Raw genomic sequence first — 26,477 nt, forward strand, 5'->3', positions numbered from 1 at the left:
ATTTGATTTCTGAAAACCTCCTTGAGCCGTCCGCTCCCAGCGGATCTATGATTCTGCTCCAGGCCAGTACCCATCTCTCCTGCTGGCTTTCCTCACTCTGGCATGGCACAGATGCCTGTTTACTTAACTGTTCTGACATATGAGTGCTTTGCCTGTGTGTGTGTATGTCTGTGCACCACACGCACTCCTAGTGCCCCTGGAGGCCAGAAAAGGGCATCAGATTCCCTGGAGGTGGAGTTAGAGATGGTTGTGAGTGCCATATGGGTGCTGGATTTTGGACCTGGGTCTTCTGCAAGAGCAGCAAGTGCCCTTAACTACTGAGCCATCTCTTCAGCCCCAGGTTTTTGTATGTATTTTTTGTGTACTTTTTTTTTTTTTTTTTTTGGTTTTTCGAGACAGGGTTTCTCTGTGTAGCTTTGCGCCTTTCCTGGGACTCACTTGGTAGCCCAGGCTGGCCTCGAACTCACAGAGATCCGCCTGGCTCTGCCTCCCGAGTGCTGGGATTAAAGGTGTGCGCCACCACCGCCTGACCTGTGTACATTTTAAAAGATTTATTTGTCTATATGTATGAGTGCTGCTTTTGTTTTGTTTTTGTTTTTAATGAGTGTGGATGTTTTACCCTCATTTATTCCCGTGTACTATGTGCATGGAGTGCCCAAGGAGACCAGAAGAGGGCACTGAACTCCTTGAGACTAAAGTCACTGAGCCATCTCATCCCAGGTTGGTTTTTTTATGAAGTCTTTTGTTTTTTAATGAAGTCACTGAAGCCCCTCACCCCAGGTTTTGTTTTTAATGAAGTCCACTCTTAATGTGGATTGGGGTTTCCAGGCAGACATTTGCCTTTTCTTTTTCTGTTTTTGCTTTGTTTTGTTTTTTTTGAGATACAGTTTCATTCTATCTTCTAGACTGGCCTTGAACTCACTATGTATCATAGGCTAGCCTAAAAATTATAGCAATCTCCTGTCTCAGCCTCCTGAGTGCTAGGATTGTCACTACACCATTAGTTGACATTTCTACTTGCTGCTGTCCTCTCCTGTTCTCCTTACCTTTGTAAGTTTATTTTTTTATTCCTTACTGTCACTTGGGTAGGGATCAGAAATAACTGTGTTCAATTTGCAATATTTATTTGTGTGTGTGTGTGTGTGTGTGTGTGTGTGCGCATGTGCACACACAAGTGAATGTAGATAGGTGCCTATGGAGAAGTTACAAGTGCCTCTGAGCTGCCGACACGGGTGCTGAGGTGAGAACTCAAGTCCTTTGCAAGAGCAGCGAGGACTCCTAACCATCAAGCCAACTCTCCAGCCCCCCTTGCTTTTCTTTTTAAAAATTACCATCTATTCATTAGAAAAAATGACAAGTTGGCGACATTTCGTACACATGTGCCATGTACTATGGCAGAGGCCAGTGTTGACAGCCTCCTCTATCACTCTTGTTTATCGGCTAGACTGGCCGGGGCCTGGTACAAGTAGCATTTTATTTTTTAAGATTTATTTATTTACTATGTATACAGAAGAAGGCACCAGATCTCACTACAAGATGGTTGTGAGCCACCATGTGGGTGCTGGGAATTGAACTCAGGACCTCTGGAAGAGCAGTCGGTGCTCACAACCTTTGAGCCATCTCTCCAGCCCACAAGTAGCATCTCATTACCATCTTTCTTCTCCTCTCAGCTGCCGGAGTGTGAGTACGCACCACGGTATCAGGCTTGGTTTGTTATTTTTATCTGCTTGTTTGTTTACTGTGGTGCTGGGAACTGAACTTGGCCTCACAACATGCGTTATGAGCTCTATCACTGAGCTACCCCAGCCCTTTGGGTTTTTGAGACAAGGTTTTGTTATGAAGCCTAGGTAGACCTGGAACTGGAACTCACTCTGTAACCTTGGTTGGCCTTGACTTTGAATCTCTCTGCCTCTGCCTCTTGAGCTCAGAATTACAGAGGTTCACCATCATGCCCAGCTGGTTTTTGCTTTTAAAAATCTTGAATTATGGACTGACAAGATGGCTGAGCAGATAGCTGTGATCTGACTAATATCAAAGCTGCTAACCTGAGATTGATCTCAGCACCTAAGTGGTGGAGGAAGAGAACTGACTCCTGTAAGTTGTCCTCTGACTTCCAGATGTGTACATTGTTTCCACCACACTCAAGCATGTAAATTAAAAAAAAAAAATCGCCAGGCATGGTGACACAATCCCAGCCTTAAATCTGAGTGCCTTAAATCCCAGCACTCGGGAGGCAGAGGCAGGTAGATGTCTTGAGTTCGAGGCCAGCCTGGTCTATAGAGTGAGTTTCAGGACAGCCAAGGGCTTTACACAGAGAAACCCTGTCTTGGAAAAACAAACAAACAATCGAGATGATCTTTCTTCTCTCAAGAACATAAACTATTTTACCCTTAATTATGCAGTTTTTTGAAGTACCAACCCATCTGAAATTCATACACATATCATGCAGGAACCTAATTTTCTTTTCTCCCAGCACTGACCACTCAAGTCTCTCCTTTTCCTGGTGACCTGCAATGTACCTATAAATAACTGGATAACCAGGAAAAAAATTAAGTGGCTAAAGAAAAAAACAGAGAACATGGGAAAATACTTATGTAACAAAGCTCACTAAAACAAGGCAAGAATGATTTTGTTTACATGTACAAGATGGTATTCAGGTAAGCTAAATGTTGACAAAGAGAAGTCTAGCCCAGCTTGTCACCAGCAGCCTGCTCACCCTACATACCATTTCCCCTTGGGTATGCTTTCCAGGCCAAGACCCTCCCTCTAGTTTACAGAAGCTCTCTCTGGGCTCAGTATGAGCTATAGGAAATGGAGTAGTACGTTCAGACAAGGCGTCTCCTGCCCAGGACTTACCTGGAGTTTGGCTATTTCCTTTCTGATGAGGAAGCTGACTTGGTCTCTGTCATTCCTAGAGTAATAGAGACGGCACCAGGATGGTTTCCCATCCCTACCAGCACGGCCAGACTCCTGGTAGTAGCCAGCCATGGACTTGGCAATATTCCAATGGGCAACAAACCTGTATGATACAAAAGGACACAATACGTGATGGGAGAGCTGAGTGCTCCGTGGAGGGTGATCCTGTCAGGAGAACAGCTTAGTCCCTGGTGGCCAGGTACAGGGAACTAACACACACAAGAGACAGATCACACACTATGTCAGAGTTGGCTGGCTGAGACACCAGTGGCCCTGATATCAACAGCCTCTCTGCCATAGAGCAGCCCAACCTAGAGGCCACAGCATGAATGGGAGAAATTCTAGTAAACATGGTAAGAAAAAAAAACCAGACTCAGCCACCAGGACTGAAGGGATGGCTCAATGGTCATGAGCACTGGCTCTCTTCCAGAGACCAGGGAGTAAATCCCATCACCATATGGCAGCTCACAACTTTCTCTAACTCCGGGTACAGGGGATCCAATCCCTTCTTGTGGCCTCTGCAGGCACCAGGCACACCAGTGGTGCACACACACGTAGGCAAAATATCTATATACACATAAAATAAAAACAAAAACAAAAATCCTTAAAGCCAGAGACCAGAATAAATACCAGACTGAAGAACAGGCTGGGCAAACTATGTTGGCGTACTCCTTTAATCCCAGCACTTGGGAGACAGAGGCAGGTGGATATCCAAGTTGAAGGCCAGCCTGGTCTACAGAGCAAGTTCCAGGACAGCCAGGGCTACACAGAGAAGCCCTGTCTTGAAAAAACAAAAATAAACAAACAAACAAAAAAAGAATAGGCTGGGCATGTTGGTGTATACCTTTAACCAGAGCACCTAAGAGGCAAAGGCAGGTGCATCTGAGAGTTTGAAGCCAGCCTGGTCTGGTCTATATAGGGAGTTCCAGGCTAGCTAGGACTACACAGTTAGACCCTGTCTCCATAAATAAAGATCAGAGGCTGGAGGATAGCTCAGCAGTTAAGAACTGTATTGCTCTTGTAGAGGATCCCAGGTTTAATTATTAGCACCCATGTTGAATGGCTCACAACAACCTATAACTCCAGCTCCAGATTTGACAGATTTGTGGGTACACACACACAGAGTAAGTAAGTCCAAAAAACTTGTTATTTATGAATTGCATGCTCTGTTCTATACCCTCTTTGAAGATGGAGGGGAACTTGTTAAACGTCCCCTGAGCATCAGTTACTACATTTGTTGCATTTGTTAGTCACCGTCATGTGAGCTGGCCTCCTCTAGAGATGATAAAGGAGACTGGAGAGGCAACTGTAGGAGAACAGTTAGGACTGGAGCCTAAGGGTTTCTGACCTCCAAGTCGGCTTCTAACAAGCCACAGCAGACCAGGACTCAACTCCTTATTCCACAGTCCGTGTTTTTTCAAATGTACAATTCCAGTTAGTACAGTGACTAATTCCCAGCTGGTGACACAGACTTAATGGCATGTACATAGAAGTGCTCTGTAAATATACAGACATTACTCTTGGTGTCAGGACAAAGGACTTCAGGCAGTAATCTGTACGTTTTTCCAAAGTCGGACCATGGTGGGAAGTAAAACCTTTTCCAGAGTTGCCAGAGTGAGACTTGAGGCTAGGATGAACCTAGCTCTTCTAGACTGTCAGTGAACAGTAACTAGGATGTAAGTAATAAGATCTTCACCTTTGACTCCCACAGGGAAAAGGCTGAAATAGTTACTTGCTCTAGCCCCCCTAAAGTTCTACCTGAAAGATGGATGTGAACCAGATTGTTAATGGACAACCTGATAGCATACTGCCAAGTTCCCTGGGTTGGAGAACCATGCCACCCAGACACTGTCAGCATTCGGGCTGTATACTAGGGATTCCCCTGGTGGCCTCCCTCCTCAGTGGCACTAGACAAGTATATGGACTTGGGACTTTGTACACAGCACTAGATAATCTACTATAAGCCAAGCCCCAACTGGGAACATAAGGTAAGAACCAGAACTTACCGGACATTAGCTTTGTCCACTCCCATCCCAAAACTGATCGTTGCAACAATTACAGAGACCTTCTCCTCCATCCATTCATTCTGTACCTGTGTTCTATCAGAAGCCTTCAGCCCTGGAAAGGAGGGGAAAGTGTCAAGGAAAACTCACACTTCCTTTGGGTTTATCTTCAGGGTGTGGGGAGTTTTTGATACTGTCCTGCACACTTAACCTACACCCTGAATCCATCACTTCTTATCCATATGACCACAGGCCAGGCACTGAACCTCATAGAACCTGAACTAGCCAGCCAGGCACACCTTTAATCCCAGTACTTGGGAGGTAGAGACAGGAGGAGCTCTGAGTTCAAAGCCTGGTCTCCATAGTGAGTTCCAGGACAGACAGAGACACATAGTGAGACCCTGCTTCAAAAAACCCAAAATAAATAACTTAACCCAAGAGTGGCACAGAATATTTAGTAAACAGGAGAGCCAAGAACTTAAGTCCACAGGTCTCCAAAGTCTGTGGTCTTTTTTTTATAATACCCGGGCCCACAAAAAACTATCACCTCGGGTTGGAGATATGGCCCAACAGTTAAGAGCCAGTCGTCTTTCTAGAGGACCAGGGTTCGATTCCCAGCACCCACATGGCAGCTCACAACCATCTGTAATTCCAATTCCAAGGGATCCAATGTCATCCTCTGGTTTCTGTGGGCACTAGGCATGCAAGTGGTACACAGACAAGCTTGCAGGTAAAACACCCACACACATAAAAACAAAAGCTCCTTGTCTGCTGCTAGGTAGGCACAGGACAGAAGAAAGAATTCTGGAGTCACAACATTCTAGATTCCTTTTAGTGGACTGAAATGAATCACTTTAGCTCCACATGAGTATGTAGAAATAGGTAACAGACTACTCTGCTAGTCAGGATCCAGAAGGAACAGGTGGTATGCTAAGAAGCATGCAATAGTGAAGAGGACCAAGAGATCTGGCACCACTTACCTGCGTGGTAAGCCTTGGCATTCACACCCCTGCTGCTGAGCTCTATGGCCAGTTGTTCACAAGCCTCTCTAGTCCTGCAGTAGACAATGCCGCAGCCAGATAACAACTGAACAGGAAGAGGTAGGAAGATAACAGTCAGGGAAGGACGGGACAACCAAACCACTCAGGAGAGCACAGCCTGCTTTAAAGCCCCACACTTTCTCTCACCAATGTCCCAGTCTTCTCTTAGACTGAACAGCTGACACGGATCATCACTTTTAAAAAAGCAGGCCAATCCTGGCATAGTGGTGCATGCCTTTAATCCCAGCAATAGGGAGCAGGCAAACCTCTGAGTTCAAAGCCAATCTGATCTACATTAGGGGGTCCCAAGACATCAAAGGCTACATAGTGAGATCCAACATCAAAAAAAAAAAAAAAAGAGGGACCAAAGCGAAAATCCAAAATCCAGCCTTTCTAACTCCCTGGCTTCCTCTCTGAAAACCCCCGCGTAGGCCTACCAAACATACAAGGACTGTTCACCTGCCTCCCACGGTAGGATCTGGGACCAGAGAATCCCAGTGAGGAGGGTAAATGCTAAGTTTAAAAAAGGGAAAAACTTGGGGCTGGAGAGATGGCTCAGAGGTTAAGAGCACTGGCTGCTCTTGCAGAGGTCCTGAGTTCAATTCCCAGCAACCACATGGTGGCTCACAACCATCTATAATGAAATATGGTGCCCTCTTCTGGCGTGCAGATATACATGCAGGCAGAACAGTGTATACATAATAAAAAATATATAAATAAATATTTAAAAAAAGAGGGAAAAACTCTCTTTGTACACAGGTTTTAAGGAGCCTAGCTAAGATAACTAGAAAAACAAAGGGCTTTGAAAACAGTAGTCAGACAGCACGTTGGCCTCCCCACCCCAGTATCTCACCCCTTTATCAGCCTTCTGGCCCAGAGCCTTAAGGCAGAAGTCCCTCAGATTCCCATAGAGGTCGGAAATGAGTTCCTTGAACTGCACATCATAGAAGAGATTAGCCCGGAAGCAGGGAGTCTTGAAAGAGGCTACTGGTTGCTTCAAATGTAGGGCAGCAAACACATCCTCTTGAACTTGTGGGGTGGCTGTAGCAGTCAGAGCCACACAAGGGGCATGTGCCAGGCGGGAACGTAGGGCACCCAGACGCAAATAGTCAGGACGGAAGTCATGTCCCCACTGGGAAACACAATGAGCTTCATCCACCACCAAGTAGGAGAGCAGGTTTCGGGACATGAGGGAATTCAGGGTGGGCTGGAAGGAGGCTGAAGCTGCCATCTCCGGGGTGATGTACAAAAGTTTGGTCCGAGGTTTGTCTCGCTCCAGGTCAGACAGCAGCTCCTTCCTCTCCTGTACTGACAGCTTTGAGTTCAGGGAACTAACTTGTACCTTCAAGGCCAGCAGGTGGTCTACCTGGTCCTGAGAGTAGAGGAAATACACAGTAGAACATCATTAGCCCTCAGGACCTGGCAAGAAGCACAACAGCATCTCAACCATGGAACACGGAGCAGCCTCCTCCTACACTCCAATATGTCTTCTCTTTGCTCAGAAGAATGGATAGACAGATGGATGGGAGGACAGGCTTTGGAGTCAGGAAAACCTAGATCTACTGCTGGCTCACTTAACTGTCATATACTCTCTGATACTCAGTTCATTCCCCTTCACCATACATATCCCTCACTCCCACCACAGTAACTACACAATAGGATTGTGACCAGAGTTCAATGAAACTGCTCCTCAAAGGTGACATGGTGGCATGTGCCTGTAATCTCAGCACTTCAGATGTAGAAGCAAGAGGATCAGGAGTCTGAGGCTAGCCCCACCTACATGTTAAGTTTGAGGCCAGCCCAGGCTATAGGAGACCCTGCCTCAAAAGATAAAAAAAGAATGAGGCCAGGTGTGGTGCCACATGCCTTTAAATTCAGGAGGCAGAGGCTGACAGTTTTTTGAGTTTGAGGCCAGCCTGGTCTACATAGTGAGTTTTGAGACAGCCAGGGCTACATAGAGAAACCTTGTCTTGAAAATAAAGAGGGGAAAAAAGAGTGAGTGAAATGGATGCACATAAAGCTCTCGGCACAAAGCCTTGATGTAGTGAACATCCATTAAGTATTAGTGCTGCTCTCCATTTCTCTACCCATGTGGTCGATGGCTCTTAACCCATGGCTGTGCTTCCTCAATTCTACCAGCCCACCTGCAGGCACTAAATATAGCCAGAACATCTGCAGGGCAGATATTAACAAAAGTTTCAGTTTCTCTCCATTTTTTTCTGTTGTACATCCCTGTATCCGTGCCAAAATAAAATATAACACCAGAACTCCCCTATATCAATTTAAAAAAAAAATAATTTACTTATTTTAATTTTATGTGCATTGGTGTTTTGCCTACATGTATGTCTGTGTGAGGGTGCTGGATCCCTGGGACTGGAGTGACAATTGTGAACTGCCATGTGTTGCTGGGCATTGAACCCTGGTCCTCAGGCAATGCTCTTAACCTCTGAGCCATCCCTTCAGGCCCCCATATCAATTTATTGATCTATCCATATGTATCTTCTTTCCTGTTATGAGTACACATAGGAGAGGGAATGTATGCATGCATAGGTAACGGTCGAATACTTTTTTGGACAATGAAAAATAGGAGGAAGGAACCTCAAGCCAGAATTAGCAGCACACGCCTTTAATCCCAGCACTCAGGGGACACAGGCAGGAGGATCTCTGTGAGTTCAAGGCTAGCTTATATATGAACTCAAGGTCAGCCAGGGCTGCACATTAATACCCTGTCTCAAAAAAGAAAAACAATGACAACAACAAAATCAAAGACATTGTGACTCAGCACAATGATATGCACTAGTGGAGAACCCACATTTGGGCAATAGAGAAACTCAGTATAGTTACCTAAGCAAATCAGAGAAAAGAAGCAAAGACCAAACAAAGAAGTGAAATTCTCTAATTGTGTGTGTCTTTTGCCTGAATGTATGTCTGTGTACCACATGAGTGTCTGGTGCCTGAGGAGGTGGTAAGCATCCATGTGAGTGCTGGGAATTGAACCCTGGTCCTTTACAAGAACAAGTGCTCTTAACCACTGAGCCAACTCTCTGGCCCAAGAAGTGAAATTTCTAGCTATAAAATCCCTTCTCTTCAAGGTGTGTCTGGTGGCACACACACATAATTTTGGCACTCATGAGGTAAGGTGGCAGGAATGGAAGTTCAAAGGTAGCTTAGGCTTAAAACAACAAAACAAATGGCAGCAAGACGGAGCTACAGGTAATGGCGTTTGCTGCCAATCATGGCAGTCTGCGCTTCATCTCCTGTATCCATAAGGTGAAAGGAAGACACCCAATAAAAGATAAATATAGCCGGGCGGTGGTGGCGCATGCCTTTAATCCCAGCACTCGGGAGGCAGAGCCAGGCGGATCTCTGTGAGTTCGAGGCCAGCCTGGTCTCCAAAGCGAGTTCCAAGAAAGGTGCAAAGCTACACAGAGAAACCCTGTCTCGAAAAACCAAAAAAAACCCACGTATGACATAAAAGTAAAATTAGGTAGGGGACACAGAGAACTAACAAGAGGGAGGGCAAGAAAAGGGTGGAAGTATATTCAACAAGCAGTGCACGCTTATCTGAGGCAGGCGAGTAAGGGAAGGAAATATATTCAACATGGAGTGCATGCTTATCTGAAAACTGAACCAAAAAGTGATCACAACGAACAAGCAAAACATTCCTTTCCTCGTGATCTTTCTGGGTTTTCCTGTTCATTCCCCCAAGACTCACCTGAATCAAAGCAATGAGAGGAGAGACTACAATGGTGATCCCTTTGGCCAACAGGGCAGGGAGCTGATAACAGAGAGACTTCCCTGCCCCTGTGGGCATGCACACAAAAACATCCTTGTCCCCTGCAAAGAAAAGAGAACATTTCAATATATCCTGCCTGCTTTTACATGAAGGCTGTTAAGAAATAATTTTTTTTTTAAGAAGTGTATTCATCAATAGATGGCTACTGGTGGGGGTGGGGTGGGGAAGGACTCATTTTTCTTTAAGGGGCTGGCCACTCAGAGTTTGACAATGCTCCAGTGACTATTTGAACAACACAAATTAGACTTTTCTTTCTTTCTTTCTTTCTTTCTTTTTTCCGGGGAGACTGCAAAGATGAGGGGCAGACTTGGAAGACTGGGAAGTAAGGGTAATCAGGTACATTTTGTGAAATTCCCAAATAACCAATCAAAATATTAAAATAAAAAAGGAGTGTTCACTATGTGACCATGGCTGGTGTGGAACCTGGTGTGGTCTGAGCTAGCTTGGAACTTGCATGATCCTCCTAACTCTGCTTCCCAAATGCTGGGTTACAGGCCTGGGCAGCAAAGCCTGGCCCTGGTGGCTGTAAATCAAATGAAAATGTAGAAAAGCACTTTGCTGAGTGTCTGCACGTAGGACTGTCTGAGTATAACATTTATTCCCTTCCCTGCCCTTTCTATAAAAGGGGCAAGGACCTTGGGAGACCTAGACATTCAGACAAACTGCTTCTAATAATGGTACCGTGATGGCTAAAGAAACTCCATTTTGTGCTAGGCATCCATCTTGGTACTTAATAGCCGTTAAGTTCCTGGAAGGTAAGTTCCCAGCAACCCTGACTCCTTGACTCCCACCCAGAAATGTAAGCTGTGGCCATCTGCTTGTTATGATGACTAACTGCTGATTTGGTTTCTCTAACTTGTTTAAGCAGACATTCAAGGACTATGTTGAGGTCACCCTGACCATCTAATCTTGGCAGAGCATAACAGCTCCTGTGGATTTTGCATTTAACAGCCCTTCCTTCATCCACCTCTAGGTGGCGAGTCTCTGATTTAGGTTAGAGATTGTGGCTCTGTTAGCAGTTTTAATAAATTTGGCTAATTACAATCTAAATTGAGCCTGAGGGTCTTTTCTTGGTGGTCTCAAACTCCATAACAGTACTAAAAAAAAGGTCTACAAAGTGTCTAGGACATCCAAGGCTACACAGAGAAACCCTGTCTCAATAAAATAAAATAAAAATTAAAAAATTTAAAAAAAAAAAAAAAAAGGAAGGAAGGAAGCATGCATGCACTCGGGAGGTAGAGGAAAACAGATCTCTGGGAGTTTGAGGCCAGCCTGGTCTACAGAGCTAGTTCTAGCACAGCTAAGCAGCCAAGGCCACAAGTGAGAACTGGTTTCCAAAAGTGAATGAGAAAAAAAAAGGATTAAGTAGTCTTCAGTTGCTGGGATATGAGTGTTTGGATTAAACAGTCAGGAAAGCAGAATATTGGGCACACCTGTGTAGATATGCAAGGCTATTTATCTGTTTATAAATATAGCATTGCCAGGCAGTAGTGGTGCACGCCTTTAATCCCAGGACTCAGGAGGCAGAGGAGGGCGGGTCTCTAAATTCAAAGCCTGCCTGGTCTACATAGCAAGTTCTAGGACAGCCAAGGCTACACAGAAAAACCCTATCTTGAAAAAAAAAATGCATTAATATAACACTACTGCTCCTACCTGGACAACCTCAGTCTCCCCCCCACCCCCAATCTCCAGCTTACAAGTGTTATCGTTCTCTCCTCAGTCTGGAACTCAAGCTACTCAACCTTCAGTGAGAGGATTACCTAGGTCGACAAGATTAGTCATTACTGCCACCCTTGCTACTACCTACATACAAACAAGAACTGCCTTTAGGAACAGACTTTAAAGACAATCTGTAGGTCCAGCTATGAAAAACAAAAAACAAAAAACCCAGAACAAGTGTGGGTGGTTTTGCCATTAAAACTCCAAGTCTGTAGTCAGTCAGGATGGCCCACAACTGTAATTCCAGTACTTAGTAATCCAGAGGCAGAAGGATCGGCTCAAATTTGAGGCCAGCCAAATGTACACAGGGAGTTACTGGCCAGCCAGGGCTACATAGACTGTGAATAAATAAATACAAATAAATAGAAACCTATCAGCAATAAACATCCCCTATCTTGGTTGTGAAAGATTTCCAAACCAGTAACGGATCAAGGGTGAGGAGATGGGAAGAAGAGTCAAGAGAGGGTGTTGTGTTTGGTACAGTGCTACTACGGTACAACCAGCAGTCTGCAATTCAGGATGTTACCTTTCACTACAGCCATGGTCGCACTCTCTTGTAAAGGTGTTTTAAAAGAATCAAATCCAAAGACTTTCTTCAGGGTGCTCCGGACTCGCCGCTCCCGGTCGAAGGGAGTGGAGAAAGGGTGGGCGTTCATCTTAGCAAAAAGCAGCAGCCAAAAGGTTAACGCAAAGGTGGTCAAGGGTTGTCACAAAAATGCTCCGTTCCACTTTAAAATATAGCCGATGTTCCTCCTGTCATTATAACCTATGTTACACTTAAACATATCATTCTCATGCAGTAAAACTGAAGGTTGAGTTGCTTCACGCAATATATTCCTGGGGGATTAACATTGCTTCTCCCTTAATGAAAACAAAACAAAAACACAGAACTATCCCAGGCCAGTAGAACAGACCTAGAAACTGGACCACAACATAAGCCCACAAACGTCTTCAAAACCGCCAGGAGAACTTGGAATCCTTTTTCTAAGGTCCTTGTTCTAGAAGCAAAGCCACCTCCAGGAGATCGCCCCCCACCTTCCTTCTTCTTCCTCTGAGCCCCCAAGTCAACAGCTTTCGCCCTTCACCATCGAGTGCTCCCCCAAAATATCAGAGCCCAGACTCTTTTCGGCAGGCTCTGCTGCTTTTCAATGAACACTACACGCTAATTCAAACTCGGAAGCCAACTCGCTCCAGAAGTCAGTGAAGTAAAAGCCGCAAAACCCTACTTCCGTCCCGCACTGATGACGTTTCCAAGCGGCGGGCCTAGGGGGCGGGATCATACCAGACATGGCTGTTTTGATTGGTTTTCATTCTGGCGCGGCGTCTCCTGGGATCCGGAAGAAGTTGGTTTTCCCGTACAGAAATCGGCTTGTGAGTCATAGGCGTGAGCCACACGGCCCTGTGGGAATAAGATGGCGGGGAAGAAGAACGTTTTGTCGTCTCTTGCGGTTTATGCGGAAGATTCAGAGCCTGAATCTGATGGCGAAGCTGGAGTCGACGCTGTGGGCGGCGCGGCTGGTGAGGCTTGAGCTGGAAAGGGGGATCGGAGTCTGTTACGGTTAAAAATGCTGCTTCTCTAGCGGCGTTTGAGGGGAAGAGATACTCAATGTGCTCCAGGTGTCGGATCCTGGAACCCCAGAGCACAGTCGACGTACTAAGGCAGACAGAACATTAGAACCTCTAGTACGAATGATCTCCCTTTCTGCGAACCTCTGCCAGGCATCGTGCTGGCCTGAGGATGGACCAAGGGGTGCCGCATTACTGTCTAGTCCTACTCTCGTTGTTTAATGGGGAGAGAAAGTAGTAAAGTGCACCTGGAGGATGATAAAACTTGTGTTTCGTTAAATTGGTAACTTTTATTTAGGAATAGGCTCTAAATGATTCGTCTTAGAGCTTTTAAAAGTACATGTCTCCAAAGTGTAGGATAGAATGTGCTGGACATTCCTAAGCCTTTTAAGGCTCCTGGGTGATTCTGATACTTTGAGTTTTCAAAGCCTATCAGTAATCCTTTTGCCCTCAGACTGGAAATCAAAATGGAAACAGAATTCTTTTGTTGTTTTGTTTTTTTGAGACAGGGTTTCTCTGTGTAACCACCCTGGCTGCCCTGAAACTCGCTCTGTAGACCAAGTCGACTCGCTCGTCGACTCCAGGCCTCGAACTCCTGAACAACTGCCTGCCTCTGCCTCCTGAGTACTGGGATTTATTTATTTGTATACAGTGTTCTGTCTGCATGCTTGCCCGAATGCCAGAAGAGGGCATCAGGTTTCATTATAGATAGGACCTCTGGAAGAGCAGTCAATGCTCTTAACCTCTGAGCCATTTCTCCAGCCTGGGAACAGAATTCTTGAAGGAATAGAGAGCAAATTACCTGACATACCTGAGCTTTAGCTCTCTTTTATCTGGAAAGTAGGGGTAAAACTATGAGGAAAAAAGTCTTGTGCATTTTTGAGGTTGCGTATGACACAGAGATATGTATGTCAAAACGAGTTTAAGCAACCTACTAGACTGCTTCAAAGAGGAGAAGGCTTCAACTAGCCTAACAGACTGACAGTACATAGATTACTCTTTCCCATCACTGCTGGGAGTCAAACCCAGGGCCTTACACATGTTAGCAAACGCTCCACTCCTTAGTTACATTCCCAGCCTCTATAAAAAAGTTAGAACCCTCAGGGCCGGAGAGATGGCTCAGAGGTTAAGAACACTGGCTGTTCTTCCAGAGGTCCTGTGTTCATTTCCCAGCACCCACATGGTGGCTCACAGCCATCTGTAGTGAGATCTGGATCCCTCTTCTGGCCTGCAGGGATACATGCAGACAGAACACTGTATACATAATAAATAAATAAATCTTTTTTTTTTAAAAAGTTAGAACCCAAATTTAATGTTTGATTTCCTTTCCCCATATACATACATACATACGTACATATATATATAGAGAGAGATATAGATATAGATATATGGCAGGTGGCTATGGCTATGCATGTGAGTTCAGGTCCCCAAAGAGGGCAGAGGGACGTATCAGCTCTTCTGAAACTGGAGTTCCAGACAGTTGTGAGCTGCCTGATAAACTCTGTCACACTCACAGAGATCCACCTGCCTCTGCCTTTCGAGGGCTAAGGGTTAAAGGCGTGGGCCACCACACCCTGTGCATTATGCACTCATAGCTGCTGAGCCATCTCCCAAACCCCTGTTCTGTTTGTTTAAGACAGGGTCTCTCTGTAGCCCTGGCTGTCCTGGAACTCGCTCTGTAGACCAGACTGGCCTCAAACTCAGAGATCCTCCTGCTTCTGCCTCCCAAGTGCTGAGATTAAAGGTGTGTGCCACCACTCGTGGCCTCAACATCCCTGTTCACAATTTGGTCTAAGTGCAGAATCTAATCTGGGCCTATAGTCACTTGCCTGAGATTTAGGTTCCCTTTTTATCTTCAGAAATAATCTTGGCTATTCAATTTTCAGAAACATGTTTGCATCCCCTCCCCCATCATCATTCTCTCCCTCCTCTCTTTCAGAAGAGAAAGGTGGCTTGGTATCTGATGCCTATGGAGAAGATGACTTCTCTCGCCTAGGAGGTGATGAAGATGGTTATGAAGAAGAGGAGGATGAGAACAGCAAGCAGTCGGTGGGTAAATCTTCCAAATCCAGAGCTATTTAAAACAGTATTTCATTCCATAGTTAACTCTGTCCCTTTTTCCCTATTGTTTGGAATCAGTTGGTACCAGTTGGGGAATGTAGCTCATGGGAGAGTGCTTTGCCTAAGCATGTCAAGAGCTTGATCCCCAGCACCACAAAAAGAAAAAACTGAATTTCTTGAGTAAAAGTAGTTCTCTTTGAAAATTAAGTTGATTTTTCATCTGAACCATATTGTAGTAACTTTTGAGTTGAAATTTGGGATGGGGGTGTGTGTTGTGTTGTGTTGTGTTGTGTTGTGTTTGAGACAGGGTCTCATGCAGCCCACTCTGGCTCCAAACTCGCTGTGTAGCCTTGAGCTCCAGACCCCCTTGCTTCAGTCTCCTGAGAGCTGAGGTTGTAAGCATGAGCCTTCATGCCTAGCTTGCTTATTTTCTGTAACCTAAGTGTCGGTGGGTGTTTTATGCTGGTTATGTTCATCCTTATTAGTGTATCATTTACATGTCTGTAAGCAACTTTTATTATTTTTAATCTTACTTTGAGTTTATTCAGATGCTTCACTTTCTAACGAGGTAAGGAAGGGAAGTTACTTTGTTATCATCCACTTTGACTCTTCTGTTATATTTTACTTGGTATTTTTGTCAGAGTGACCCTAGTTCTTTTTTTTTTTTTTTTTTTTTTTTTTGGTTTTTCGAGACAGGGTTTCTCTGTGTAGCTTTGTGCCTTTTCCTGGAACTCACTTGGTAGCCCAGGCTGGCCTCGAACTCACAGAGATCCGCCTGGCTCTGCCTCCCGAGTGCTGGGATTAAAGGCGTGCGCCACCACCGCCCGGCTTTGTTTTTTTTTTTTTTTTTGGAGAGTGACCCTAGTTCTTGATCACTAACTTTCCCTGAAGTTCTGAAGTTCAGTAGGTGCAGGTAACAGTAGAAGGAGAACTCTGTTCTCATTATCAAGAAGGATTCCAGGACACGACCACTCAAGCAGTACAAATCAGAATTTTAAAGTTTGAAAGGGAAAAAGGCAAGGAAATTCATGCTGTTGCTTAGCACAAGAAGACATCTGAAATTGAATTTGGGTATTGAATATAGCCACTTAGAAGCAATGTTCATTGAAATGCTCACAACATACTTTTATTTTTTGTTTGAGTTTTTTGTTATATGTTACTATGTAAATGTTAGTATTAAAATGCTTTTTAACTAAGTATAGTAGCCTGGCCTACAATTCTAGCATTCAGGGTGCTAAAGCAGGAAGAGTGAAGATTCCAGAGTATATTCCTGTCTCAAATAAATAAGTAAATAAATAAAAATGAAGACTGGGGATGTAGCTCAGTGGTACAGCTATAGCATTTGCCTAGCATTCACAGGGCCTAATACCACATAAAAACAAAAGCTTTTATTCTCTTTTGTGAGGATTTTTCATGCCTTTAGCCCCATTCATTAGTGATAATTCAGAGTTAAGTTGCTTAGAAAATTTGTGGGCTAAGGAAATCACTCAATTTGGTAGAGTGTGTGTAGCATGGATGAAACCATAGGGTTGTTCCTCGGCATCAACTACATATATCGGCCATGATGGTTCTTCACTCTTCCTGCTTTAGCACCCAGAATGCTAGAATTGTAGGCACAGGCTACTATACTTAGTTAAAAAGCATTTTAATGCTAACATTTACATAATAACATGTAACAAAAAACTCAAACAAAAAATAAAACCACCATGGCCTATAATCCCAGCTCTCAGGAGGTAAAAGAATGAGGATCAGAAATTTATGGTCCTTTTTTAATGCATTTATTTGCATGTATGTTTTTAAAATAATTGACCTAAATTTACTTTTTGTCACCTTCAAGCTGATATTTTAGTTTAAAAAAAAAACAAAAACTCGCATCAAACCTCAATATGGACAGTAGGAACTATGTTAGCATTTTGCAAATCCATCTTTGATTCTTTAGTTGATTGATTGCATTTAAGGAAGTTGTGTAGGTGGCATTATGAGCCTTTGATTCACTGGGACCACCCAGGGCACTTGTCTCAAAACCGTCAGTGTGGTTTGTTCACACTTAGGTGCTGTTTGTATTAACATCCCAAGTGCTGTGTCTTACTTAGGTTAAAGTGTAGTAGGTTGTTTCACATCTGCTTCTTAGCTTTTGACCTTAATTGCATTTGTGTTCGGTAGAATTGTAGGCTTACTTTGGAGAATTCAGTACCCCCATGGTTTTGACTCAGGAAGACCTCATTTGGGTAAGAAGGAAGGCTGGAAACAGTGGATCAGTGACAGTAATGTGAGCACCCAAAAGGCTGTGCCTTGCCCTTTAGTCCTCAGTCTGGGGTCACATGGTCTGATGATTTGATACCGCCTTTCCATATTCATGTTAGTGTCAATGCTTCTGGCTTGAGGTGCTGGTGTCGCAGCATGTAGGTTCGATGGCAGTCTAAGTAATTGTGGGCACGAATGTCAGAGAAGTGGTAAAAGAGTTCATCATCATGGCTTTAATGATTGCAGTTTGCCTTTTGGACACTGGGACCTGGCCTGGCATTGTAGAACCTGTTGGACATCCCCTCTCTTTCCATGATTTTGTTTAGGAATTTTCACTGATGTAGATGATGACACACTGATTTCGAGCCACTGATTTTTTCCCCCCAGAACGTCTCCTTTTCCCTTCTCTTTCTCTAGTTCTGGGTTGTGTGGTAAGGAAGGGTTCTTGGTGGGATGACCCAGGCAGGGTAGACAGGCTGTTTGCTCCAACCGCTGGTTATGTATGTAAGACTCTTCCCGCCCACTCCTTTTAAGTTTAATCCTCTAAATTCTTTGTCTTGTAGGAAGATGACGATTCAGAGACTGAAAAACCTGAGGCTGATGACCCAAAGGTATTTGGTGTTGGCTGTGGTGGGGTGGCTGGATTCAATTAAGGCTTTTAACATTCTGACCCAGTTCATATGTCAGGTCAGGATCTGTCCCACTAGCACACAGAATGTGGATATTTCCTGGGATAAATCCAGCTTAATGAAGAACCTTAAGGCCATAGGAATTCTTGAAGCCTTGGACTTGAGATCAGCAATCCACGATACCTGTCTGGATCCTATAACTCATGTGCGCTCTACAGCCAGTGTGTGACTTTGTGGGTTAGATGAAGGAGTGTTTCTAGAGTCAAGGCATAGGGCTCCCTTGTCTATTGTGGTTTCTCTCAGAGGGTTCTGAGAGGGTGGGATCAACCTGAGACCTCGCCAGAGTTGTTCTGCCCCGTCCTCGTTTTCCCAGGGATGTGCCCTAACTCTCTCAGGCACGCATGCAGAATCGTCTCTTTTGAAACAGCATACCTATTTCTTCTCATAGGTCTGTCCAGTAGCAGTTGAGAATAATTAGCAGTGATTCTTGTCACAGTCCTTAACAAGCCTGTGGTAACAAAGGCCCAGCTGCTTGCTGTGCACTGGGTATTGGATATTTTTTGCGGAATCATACTTTGATACAAACATTTTCCCCCAAAGAGTAATCCCATGGAGGAATAGATACCACGTTTCACAATGCAAACTGCTCTGAAACCGGCCAAAATCTTCAAGGTAGCATAGTGAAATTTAGGAAAATTGTGCCTGGTTGTAATATAAAACAGTAGTCTGTCATTATCTATGGGTGATTGGAGTTGCAGGACACCCCACCTTCATGCCCTGTAGACACCCAAATCTGTAGCTTCTCATGGACTTTATTTGAAGTGGTATATTTGCATATCACTTATGGGAATGCCCCTGCTAGTTTCAGATCATCTGAAAGCTACTTGCACTACCTGGTACAGTAAATCATTGTTACACTGCATTGTTCGGAAAATGATAAAAATCTACTCTTGTTCAACACAGATGCAATTAAAAAAAAAAACTAAACCCACAGTTGCTTGAATTCATAGATGTGAAACCTGTAAATATGAAGGGCCAACAGTGTCTGAAAATATGGCTTGAGCCATTCCATAGTGGGACTGATTCTGCCATTGGATACGGCTCTACAGCCATTGGCATCAACTCAAAAGGCTGCAGAGGATGCAGGGAACATGTCTTATCAAGGAAGCAAGTTTGGGCACCAGCATGCATGAGTGGACCCCAGAAACTAGGTGCAAACTACTTTTTTTTTTACTTATTTGTTTGTTGGTTTATTTTTCGAGACAGGGTTTTTCTGTGTAGCCCTAGCTGTCCTGGAACTCGCTCTGTAGACCAGGCTGGCCTCAAACTCACAGAGATCCACCTGCATCTGCCTCCTGAGTGCTGGGATTAAAGGCGTGTGCCACCACCACCTAACTGCAAACTACTTTCTATGCAGAGTAAAAAACCCAGGCTAAGAACAAATCTTGCTGTGGAATAAGTTTTCATGGAAATGTCTGTGGGCATGACTCAGAACACAAAATTCAGCCCTAAGAAAGCTTGAGTTAGTTCTTTGGAGGGTAGCTGTGGACAGCTTAGCAGTGAGAGCCTATTGGCTCGGATGGCCTGCAGTCTCCAGTATGGCAGGATCATATGGAGCACTTGTAGCCCAAGACTAAAAGCCACCTGGAGAAGTACTTGGCTGTCACCCCTTTGATCCCAACAGCAAATCCTTGAGGAAACATTTGTGAGAGAGGGAGCCTGTCAAACTCAAAAGACTTACTGCTTTGTGTAAGAACATTTAATAAAAAATAGTACACACACACACACACACACACACACACACACACACACACGGAGAAAGAAGCTTAGGAAGATTGTAAATGTGTCTTTTGTGGTCACCTTCCCCTTTCTCATTCCCACATCAAAGTTGGAAAAACTTGGAACATGGTCTTGGTTCTTAGCCGGGCCTGGTGGCTCACTCTTATAACCCTAGCACTGGAAGGTTGAATTGAGAAAGCTGGGGAATTTGAGGCCAGCCTGGGCTACAGGGTGAGATCCTGTCTCAAACAATATAACAACAACAAAAAACAACACACAAATTAGCTAGGTGGAGTGGTACACACCTTTAATTTCAGCACGCAGGAGATACAGGCAGGTAGGTCTCTTTGAGTTTGAGGTCAGCCTGACTTATGTAGTAAGACCCACAAAGGAAAAGGTGTAGTCTCGTTCTTTGACAATATTGTATCCTGGAGCTGGAGAGGTGGCTCAGTGGTTAAGAGCACTAGCTTGTTTTCCAGGGGTCCTGATTTCAATTCCCAGAATACTACAACCATCTTTAACTAATCCCATGGATACAATGCCTTCTTCTGATGTGCAGACAAAATATATGTATACATAAAATAAATAAATAAATCTTTTAAGTAAATAAGTCAAAGTGGGTCTTCCCACTTCAAATGACAATACTGTATCTCATTCAGTCATTTGACTTTCAAATCTTGCTGTGGAATAAGTTTTCATGGAAATGTCTGTGGGCATGACTCAGAACACAAAATTCAGCCCTAAGAAAGCTTGAGTTAGTTCTTTGGAGGGTAGCTGTGGACAGCTTAGCAGTGAGAGCCTATTGGCTCGGATGGCCTGCAGTCTCCAGTAGCTGTCAGAGGCCCGCCTTCAGGTGTCTTTTTTTTTTTTTTTTTTTTTGGTTTTTCGAGCCTTCAGGTGTCTTAATGGCATCCTCAAGGACCAGAAACTGTCCCTACCAGGTGACCTCACAATATTCCTGCCTCTGCTTTCTTCCTGCTTGGGCTGACATCAGACTGTCTTCCAATTAGAGCTTTTTTCTAATACGTCTATGTTTTGTTACGTTTTGCTTTGTTTTGTATAGGTTTATTTATATTTTTTGTGAGTACGCGCGCGTGCACACACACACAGTGTATGAGTGGGTGCCCCCTGATGCCAGAAGAGGTCTTTCATTCTGGAACTAGAGTTACAGCTGGTTGTGAGCTCTCATATGGGTGCTGGGAATTGAACTAGGGTCCTCTATAAAAGTAGCACAAGTGCTTTTAACCTCTGAGCCATCTCTCCCACTCTGTTGGATTTAAGTTTTATTTAAATTTATATGAGAGTTTGTTGCTCTAAGCTTTTGATTTGAATAATTCCAACAGAAGGACGTGCTGCTGACACAGATCTTTAGTTCTGTCATGAGTTGCTGTCAGGGCCTCAGTCCACTAGATGGAGCTCTCCTTCCTGCTTTTAGCTTGTTCTGTAGGGTTCTCAGAACACTTTGACTTCATGACACAGCTGAACTTGCATGTCCCAATGAAAGCTCGTTGTATAGATTGATATCTTAGAAGTTCAATCCGAGATGCAGACCTGTGACCCCAAGACCAGGGCAGGATGGAGACAGACAGCCTTAGAACTCATTGGCCAGTCAGTCTAGCCAGTTGGTGAGCGCCAGGTTCAGTGAAAGACCTCCTCTCAGAAAATAAACAGTAAAGGGAGACACTAGGCTTCTAGCTCTGAGCTCCATGCTTGGGGAGAACCGATAGTCAGGTTCTTTTGTGAAAGTTGGGAGGGAAGGGCGGCAGCAGCCAAGTGCAGACCAGAAACAGCACAGAGCTCTGTGGACGAGGTTTGCCATCACATAGTCAAGAGCTTTCTGTCATCTCTGGCCGGAGTGGCTTCATAAGGTAGTAATCTCACTGTTGGAGAAGTTTCTTAGAAACGTAAAACGGATTTGTCATTGATGCTCTAGTTGGTGGGTGGCATTGAGGTTAGACTAAATCCCCAAAGGGCCCGAGCCTCCCAGGAGAGGACTTGGTTATGGTAGAAGACAACATTGAGAATTTTCTTGCTGCTATTAGCTGTCTTAAAAAAAAAAAAAAGAAAGAAAGAAACAAGCTGGTGTGGTGGCTCACGCCTTTAATCTCAGTACTCAGGGGACAGAGGCAGGTAGATCTCTGAGTTCCAGCCAGCCTGCCTTTATAGCAAGTTTCAGGGATACATATTGAGACCCTGTCTCCAAAAACAAAACCAAAAGAATACAAAGGGTACCAAGACTAGAAACTCTTTTTTTTGTTTGTTTTGCTACTTTTTTATATTTTAAATTTTTATTATTATTGTATGTGTGTATGGCTGTGGTGGGAGGGGACACGTGTGTGTGCCATGGTGCACATGCAGAGCTCAGAGGACAACTTTGGAATCAATTCTCTCCTTTCTCCTTTGCATATGTTCTGGGGATCAAATGCAGGTCATCTGGCTTGCACAGCAAGCATCTTTGTCCTCGAATCCATTTCCTTGTTCCTGTTACTCTGTTGTGTGAGACATGGTCACTGGGTAGCACAGGCTGGCCTCAGTCTGCCGTCTCAGCCTTTAGATTACTGGGACCACAGCCAGCTGAAATTGACCTCTAATGTCTGGAGTTGCTACCATGTGCAAAGTCTCCCCTGTGGGAGTTTGAGTAAGATGGTAACTCCAGACCCATCTGTGTCTCTGGTCTTCATCAGTCTGAGATAGTGGGGACTGTGCTCTGCAGGTACCGAGTTTGTCACGGATAGAGAAGAGGAGGCACCTCGGCATGCCAGCGGAAGCTAAATGCTTGCTTCTAAGATTCCATGGTTTCTTGGAAGTTTCTGCCTCCTCGGTGAGCAGTCTGGCCCTTATATGCTTTCATCACTGAACAGAAGGTGGCGCTGCTGTCCTAGAAAAAGTCAGAGCAGCAGTGGCAGGCCTCTGGCAGCGCCGCATCAGGGGCACCTGATGGCTCCAATATGTCTTCTATCCGTGTGCTCTTGGTGCATGAGCACCCCTCTGTGCCGCTCTCCTCTGTCCATGCTTTGCCTCCATGGCTCTGGAACATTCTCCTTGTTTATTTTCCCTCCACTCCTTTAGTTCCTGTGGATAGACAGTATTTCCACTTACTGTCCGTGGCACACCCTTCCGTTGAAAACAAACGGATGGTTGACCTGGAACAAGAAAGATGAAGTGGCCCGCTGCCAGCTGTCAGGGAGGGCCTGAGTTTGCTGGTTCCCTGAGGTCTTTGGTCTAGGCTCTGTGCTGGTTAGCTCCTGGCCTTTCTAGGAGCTAACACTGAGTAGGAGAAATTGTTGTGGCATTTTTGAAAGAGGTGTGTATGGTTCCAGTTAAATCAAAAGAAAACATTCTTAAAATGCTCAGAGCCAAAGCTGGGTGTGGTGGCTCATTTTCAGAAGGCTAAGGCAGGAGGGTCAAACTGGTCTAAACAATAAGACCCTGCCTCAAAAAAAAAAAAAAAAAAAGATTCGGCAGGACATGGCGGCGTACACCTTTAGTTCCAGCAGAGACTGGTGGATCTCTTAGCTCCAGGCCAACGGGAACGCCACTGTCGACCCTGTCAAAAGACTAAAAGTAACAAGATGCCATGAGAGTTAGTAACAGCCTTGTAGCTGGACGGCCTGGGTGGCTTGGCTTCCCTCCAGCCTAGAGCCCAGGCACACACAGCACTTCACCCAGCCCGTCAGGACCGTGGTGCCCACCTTGCAGGGTCTTAAGAGGTGAGGGTAGGGAGGGGGTTGAGAGCACTTGTCCGAGAGTGAATTGAAGCAGTTAGGGCAGTAGCACAGTTAGCGTGTAACACAGGATGAAGGCGTCCTGTAGACCGTGTGTTCTCAGCTCACTGTGAGCCTCAGGAGTTTTGTTTACATAGCTCCTGGACAAAGAAATGCTTTACAGTTCCTGTCTGAAGGAATTAGCCGCAGACTCTAACTAAGCATTACTGTTCTCACAATGCAGTTGCTACTTGGAAAACACACATGTGTGTGAGGTATCCGGTAGATGTCAAGTGTTTCCTGTAGGAGCCATAAGTATCCTGTGGCCCATTCGTTATGTGCTGCTGTAGGACTCCGGTGCTCTGTTGCACAGGTTGAAAACTGCAGTGGTAGACTCTCCAGTTGGGCTGAGGGTGATGTAAGTCCCTCAAGAGGGCCAGCTCAGCCGTGTGAGTGGGTCTCTGCCTCCACCCTGAAGTGGTCTGTGGTTCCTGGTCACTGAGTGTACTTGAGATTCACTGTAGTAGATGGACTTGTATTGTGCAGACCTGCCTCAATAATGCCTTCATTCTTTTTCCTCTTCCAAGTCATTGCTAATAAGTAATGATCCTTTAAATTGTGTTTTTAAATACAGTTGTGGGGGTGGCTGTATGCACATGAGTACAGTGCCATCGGAGGCCAAAAAAAGGCGTTGGGTGCTCTGCGACACTAGTAGGTACTCTTAGCCACTGAGCTATCTGCCCCTTACTATTGATCTTTTGAGTGTCTTGATGAAAGACCTGTGGAGTGAAAGCTGCCTAAGGAGCTCATTTCCAGGAAGGTGGTGTTACCGGTGAGCCTTGGGCAGAGCAGGAGCCACCCACAGTCACACGGGGACAACAGGTGAAATCTGTGTTCCCTGTCAACCACACAGGCCGAGACTGCAGTTGTTAGCTTGTGCAGGCTCTCTGCAGATCTACAGGCTTTCCTGGTGGGGCTCGAGGTGGGCTCTCTATACCATTCAGGACTCTGAAGTCTAAATTGAAGGTGACAGTGGAGGGTGTGATGTGACCACCGTCCATTGGGCCTCATTGAAAACAGGCCATTTGGGTTGTTCTGTTCGTTTTTCAAGACAAAGTCTCACTATGTAGCCCTGGCAGTCCTGGAACTCACTGTGTAGACCAGGTTGGCCTCAAACTCAGAGATCTGCCTGACTCTGCCCACCCTCTCACTCCCCACCACTATACCTGGCTTGAAAACAGGCCATTTGTGTGCTTTAGTTCCTGTGCTTTCAATCAACCCTGAGAACTAAGAACTCACAATAGGAAAGCAAGTGACTTTGGCCTTAAATCTGTGTGATTAGTAGAGCGTAGTGGCTCGAGGCTGTAATCCCAGGACTCGGGAGGCTGACACAGAAGGATTGCCATGAATAAGAGCTCAGCTTGGACTATATGGTAAATTACAGGTTAGCCTGGTCTATATAGTCTATCTCAAAGAAGCAAACAACCTTAAAACTTAAAAAAAAAAAAAAAAAAAAAAAAAAAAAAAAAAAAAAAACCAGAATTTTATGGTAAGTAAAGCAGTAAAGCTATATATGTGTGCAGTCCAAAGAAAGTAAAGAAAGAAAAAAGAAAAGAAAGAAACCTGGACACCATGGCTCACATGGTAGTAATTCCAGTGCTGAGGCGGGCCGCCTGGGCCACAGTGTGAGTTGAGACTCAGCTTCAAGAAGAGACAGGAGAGGGCTGGAGAGATGGATCAGTGGTTAAGAGCACTGGCTGCTCTTGCAAGAGGATCCATGTTCAGTCCAAAGTACCCTCATGGCAGCTCACAACTGTCTGTGTATAATTCAGTTCCAGGAGATCTGATGCACTCTGCAGGCTCCTGTACATACTTGGTACACATATATGCAGGCAAAATACTCATGCAAATCAAATAAAAATAAATTTTAATAGAAAACTGTGGAAATCATTCTGGCAGCAGCTCCCATGAGCATTGCACTTTTCCACACTGTCCCGTGTACACTTCTTCTTCAGGGTGTGTAGCAGTCAGTAAGCTGGGCCAGCCAGACCTGACTGTATTCTTATGGTTGTCAGATGAAGTGCTGTCTAGGGAGTGTCTCAGGGGGGCCGCTGTGTTCCTTACCCAGATCAGGAGTAACACCTCTGAAGCTCCACCCTGTTGAAGCCCACATAGGTGTTCACCCACAAGCTGAGGAGAGCTCAAGCGGGGTTTGGGATGTGGTGAGTTTTCTTCTCAGTCCTCAGGAAGTCTCTAGCTAAGGTCGGGACTGCCTTGCCACCGCTTGTGGGTGAAGTCTTGGGGACCAGCCCTTCCCTTCAAGCCTACTCACTCTTTACTCACTGAGGCATGCAGACTCCGGGTGATTTCCTCTGATCCTCTTCTTGGCTTTACCGCACCACCAGAGGAACCATCTTGGCTGCCCTTGCTCCAGGTATGCTGGAGCTGAGACTCCCGGGAGCCGCACCCTCCCCTCTGTGGTTCTGCAGCCAGGAAGAAGCCACCTTTGCATGCCTCTTCCCCCGTCAGCCATGCAAGCCCCAACAGACCTCCTTCCTTTCGGGGCCAGATGCCATAGATTGCTTACTGAGGTGTGGCCGGGCCCCTCCTTTCCCAGCTGGGATTCATCTTTTTGAAATTATATGATGCAGAAAATTGCCTGTTCTAGGATTCCAGCACTCCCCACCTCAGTTCTCCTGTTTTATTTTTGAGCCTTGCAATGTGGCTGCCTGTGTGAGTCCTGAGTTTTGGAAGGATTTTGCCAATTTGATTTTTTATTTGTTTGTTTCCTTTTTTCTTTTTGTGAGACAAGGCCTCTATATAGTCCTGGCTGTCCTAGAGTTTGCTTTGTAGACCAGGCTGGCCTCAAACTCATAGAGATGCTCCTGCCTCTGCCTCTCAAGTGCTGGGATTAAAGGCGTGCCCACAGTGACCATTTGTATTCCTTACTTCTGAGTTGGGTGACTTTTTCTCCAATCACACCATAAGATACCAGGCTTCCTTCTGGTCCCCCAGAGTAA

At 45.1% G+C, this 26,477-nt stretch overlaps 2 protein-coding genes across 2 annotated transcripts in view; one reads left to right on the plus strand and one right to left on the minus strand.

Annotated features, from left to right (window-relative positions):
• The window catches only part of Recql5 (RecQ like helicase 5), a 41,822-nt gene extending 29,318 nt beyond the window's left edge, over positions 1-12,504 (minus strand). The window contains exons 1-6 of the mRNA XM_059272127.1: positions 12,001-12,504; positions 9,675-9,796; positions 6,813-7,331; positions 5,900-6,005; positions 4,923-5,034; positions 2,857-3,019 (exon numbers count right to left, since the gene is read on the minus strand). Of these exons, the coding sequence (XP_059128110.1) occupies positions 2,857-3,019; positions 4,923-5,034; positions 5,900-6,005; positions 6,813-7,331; positions 9,675-9,796; positions 12,001-12,130 (1,152 nt within the window). The 5' untranslated portion in view covers positions 12,131-12,504. The remainder of the gene's footprint in view (positions 1-2,856; positions 3,020-4,922; positions 5,035-5,899; positions 6,006-6,812; positions 7,332-9,674; positions 9,797-12,000) is intronic.
• Positions 12,505-12,816: 312 nt separating this feature from the next.
• Sap30bp (SAP30 binding protein) overlaps positions 12,817-26,477 on the plus strand; it is a 32,695-nt gene continuing 19,034 nt past the window's right edge. Inside the window, exons 1-3 of the mRNA XM_059272124.1 lie at positions 12,817-12,992; positions 14,980-15,089; positions 17,909-17,956. Of these exons, the coding sequence (XP_059128107.1) occupies positions 12,887-12,992; positions 14,980-15,089; positions 17,909-17,956 (264 nt within the window). The 5' untranslated portion in view covers positions 12,817-12,886. The remainder of the gene's footprint in view (positions 12,993-14,979; positions 15,090-17,908; positions 17,957-26,477) is intronic.

The sequence above is a fragment of the Peromyscus eremicus genome, chromosome 8a (assembly GCF_949786415.1).
Source record: "Peromyscus eremicus chromosome 8a, PerEre_H2_v1, whole genome shotgun sequence".
Classification (NCBI taxonomy): Eukaryota; Metazoa; Chordata; class Mammalia; order Rodentia; family Cricetidae; genus Peromyscus; species Peromyscus eremicus.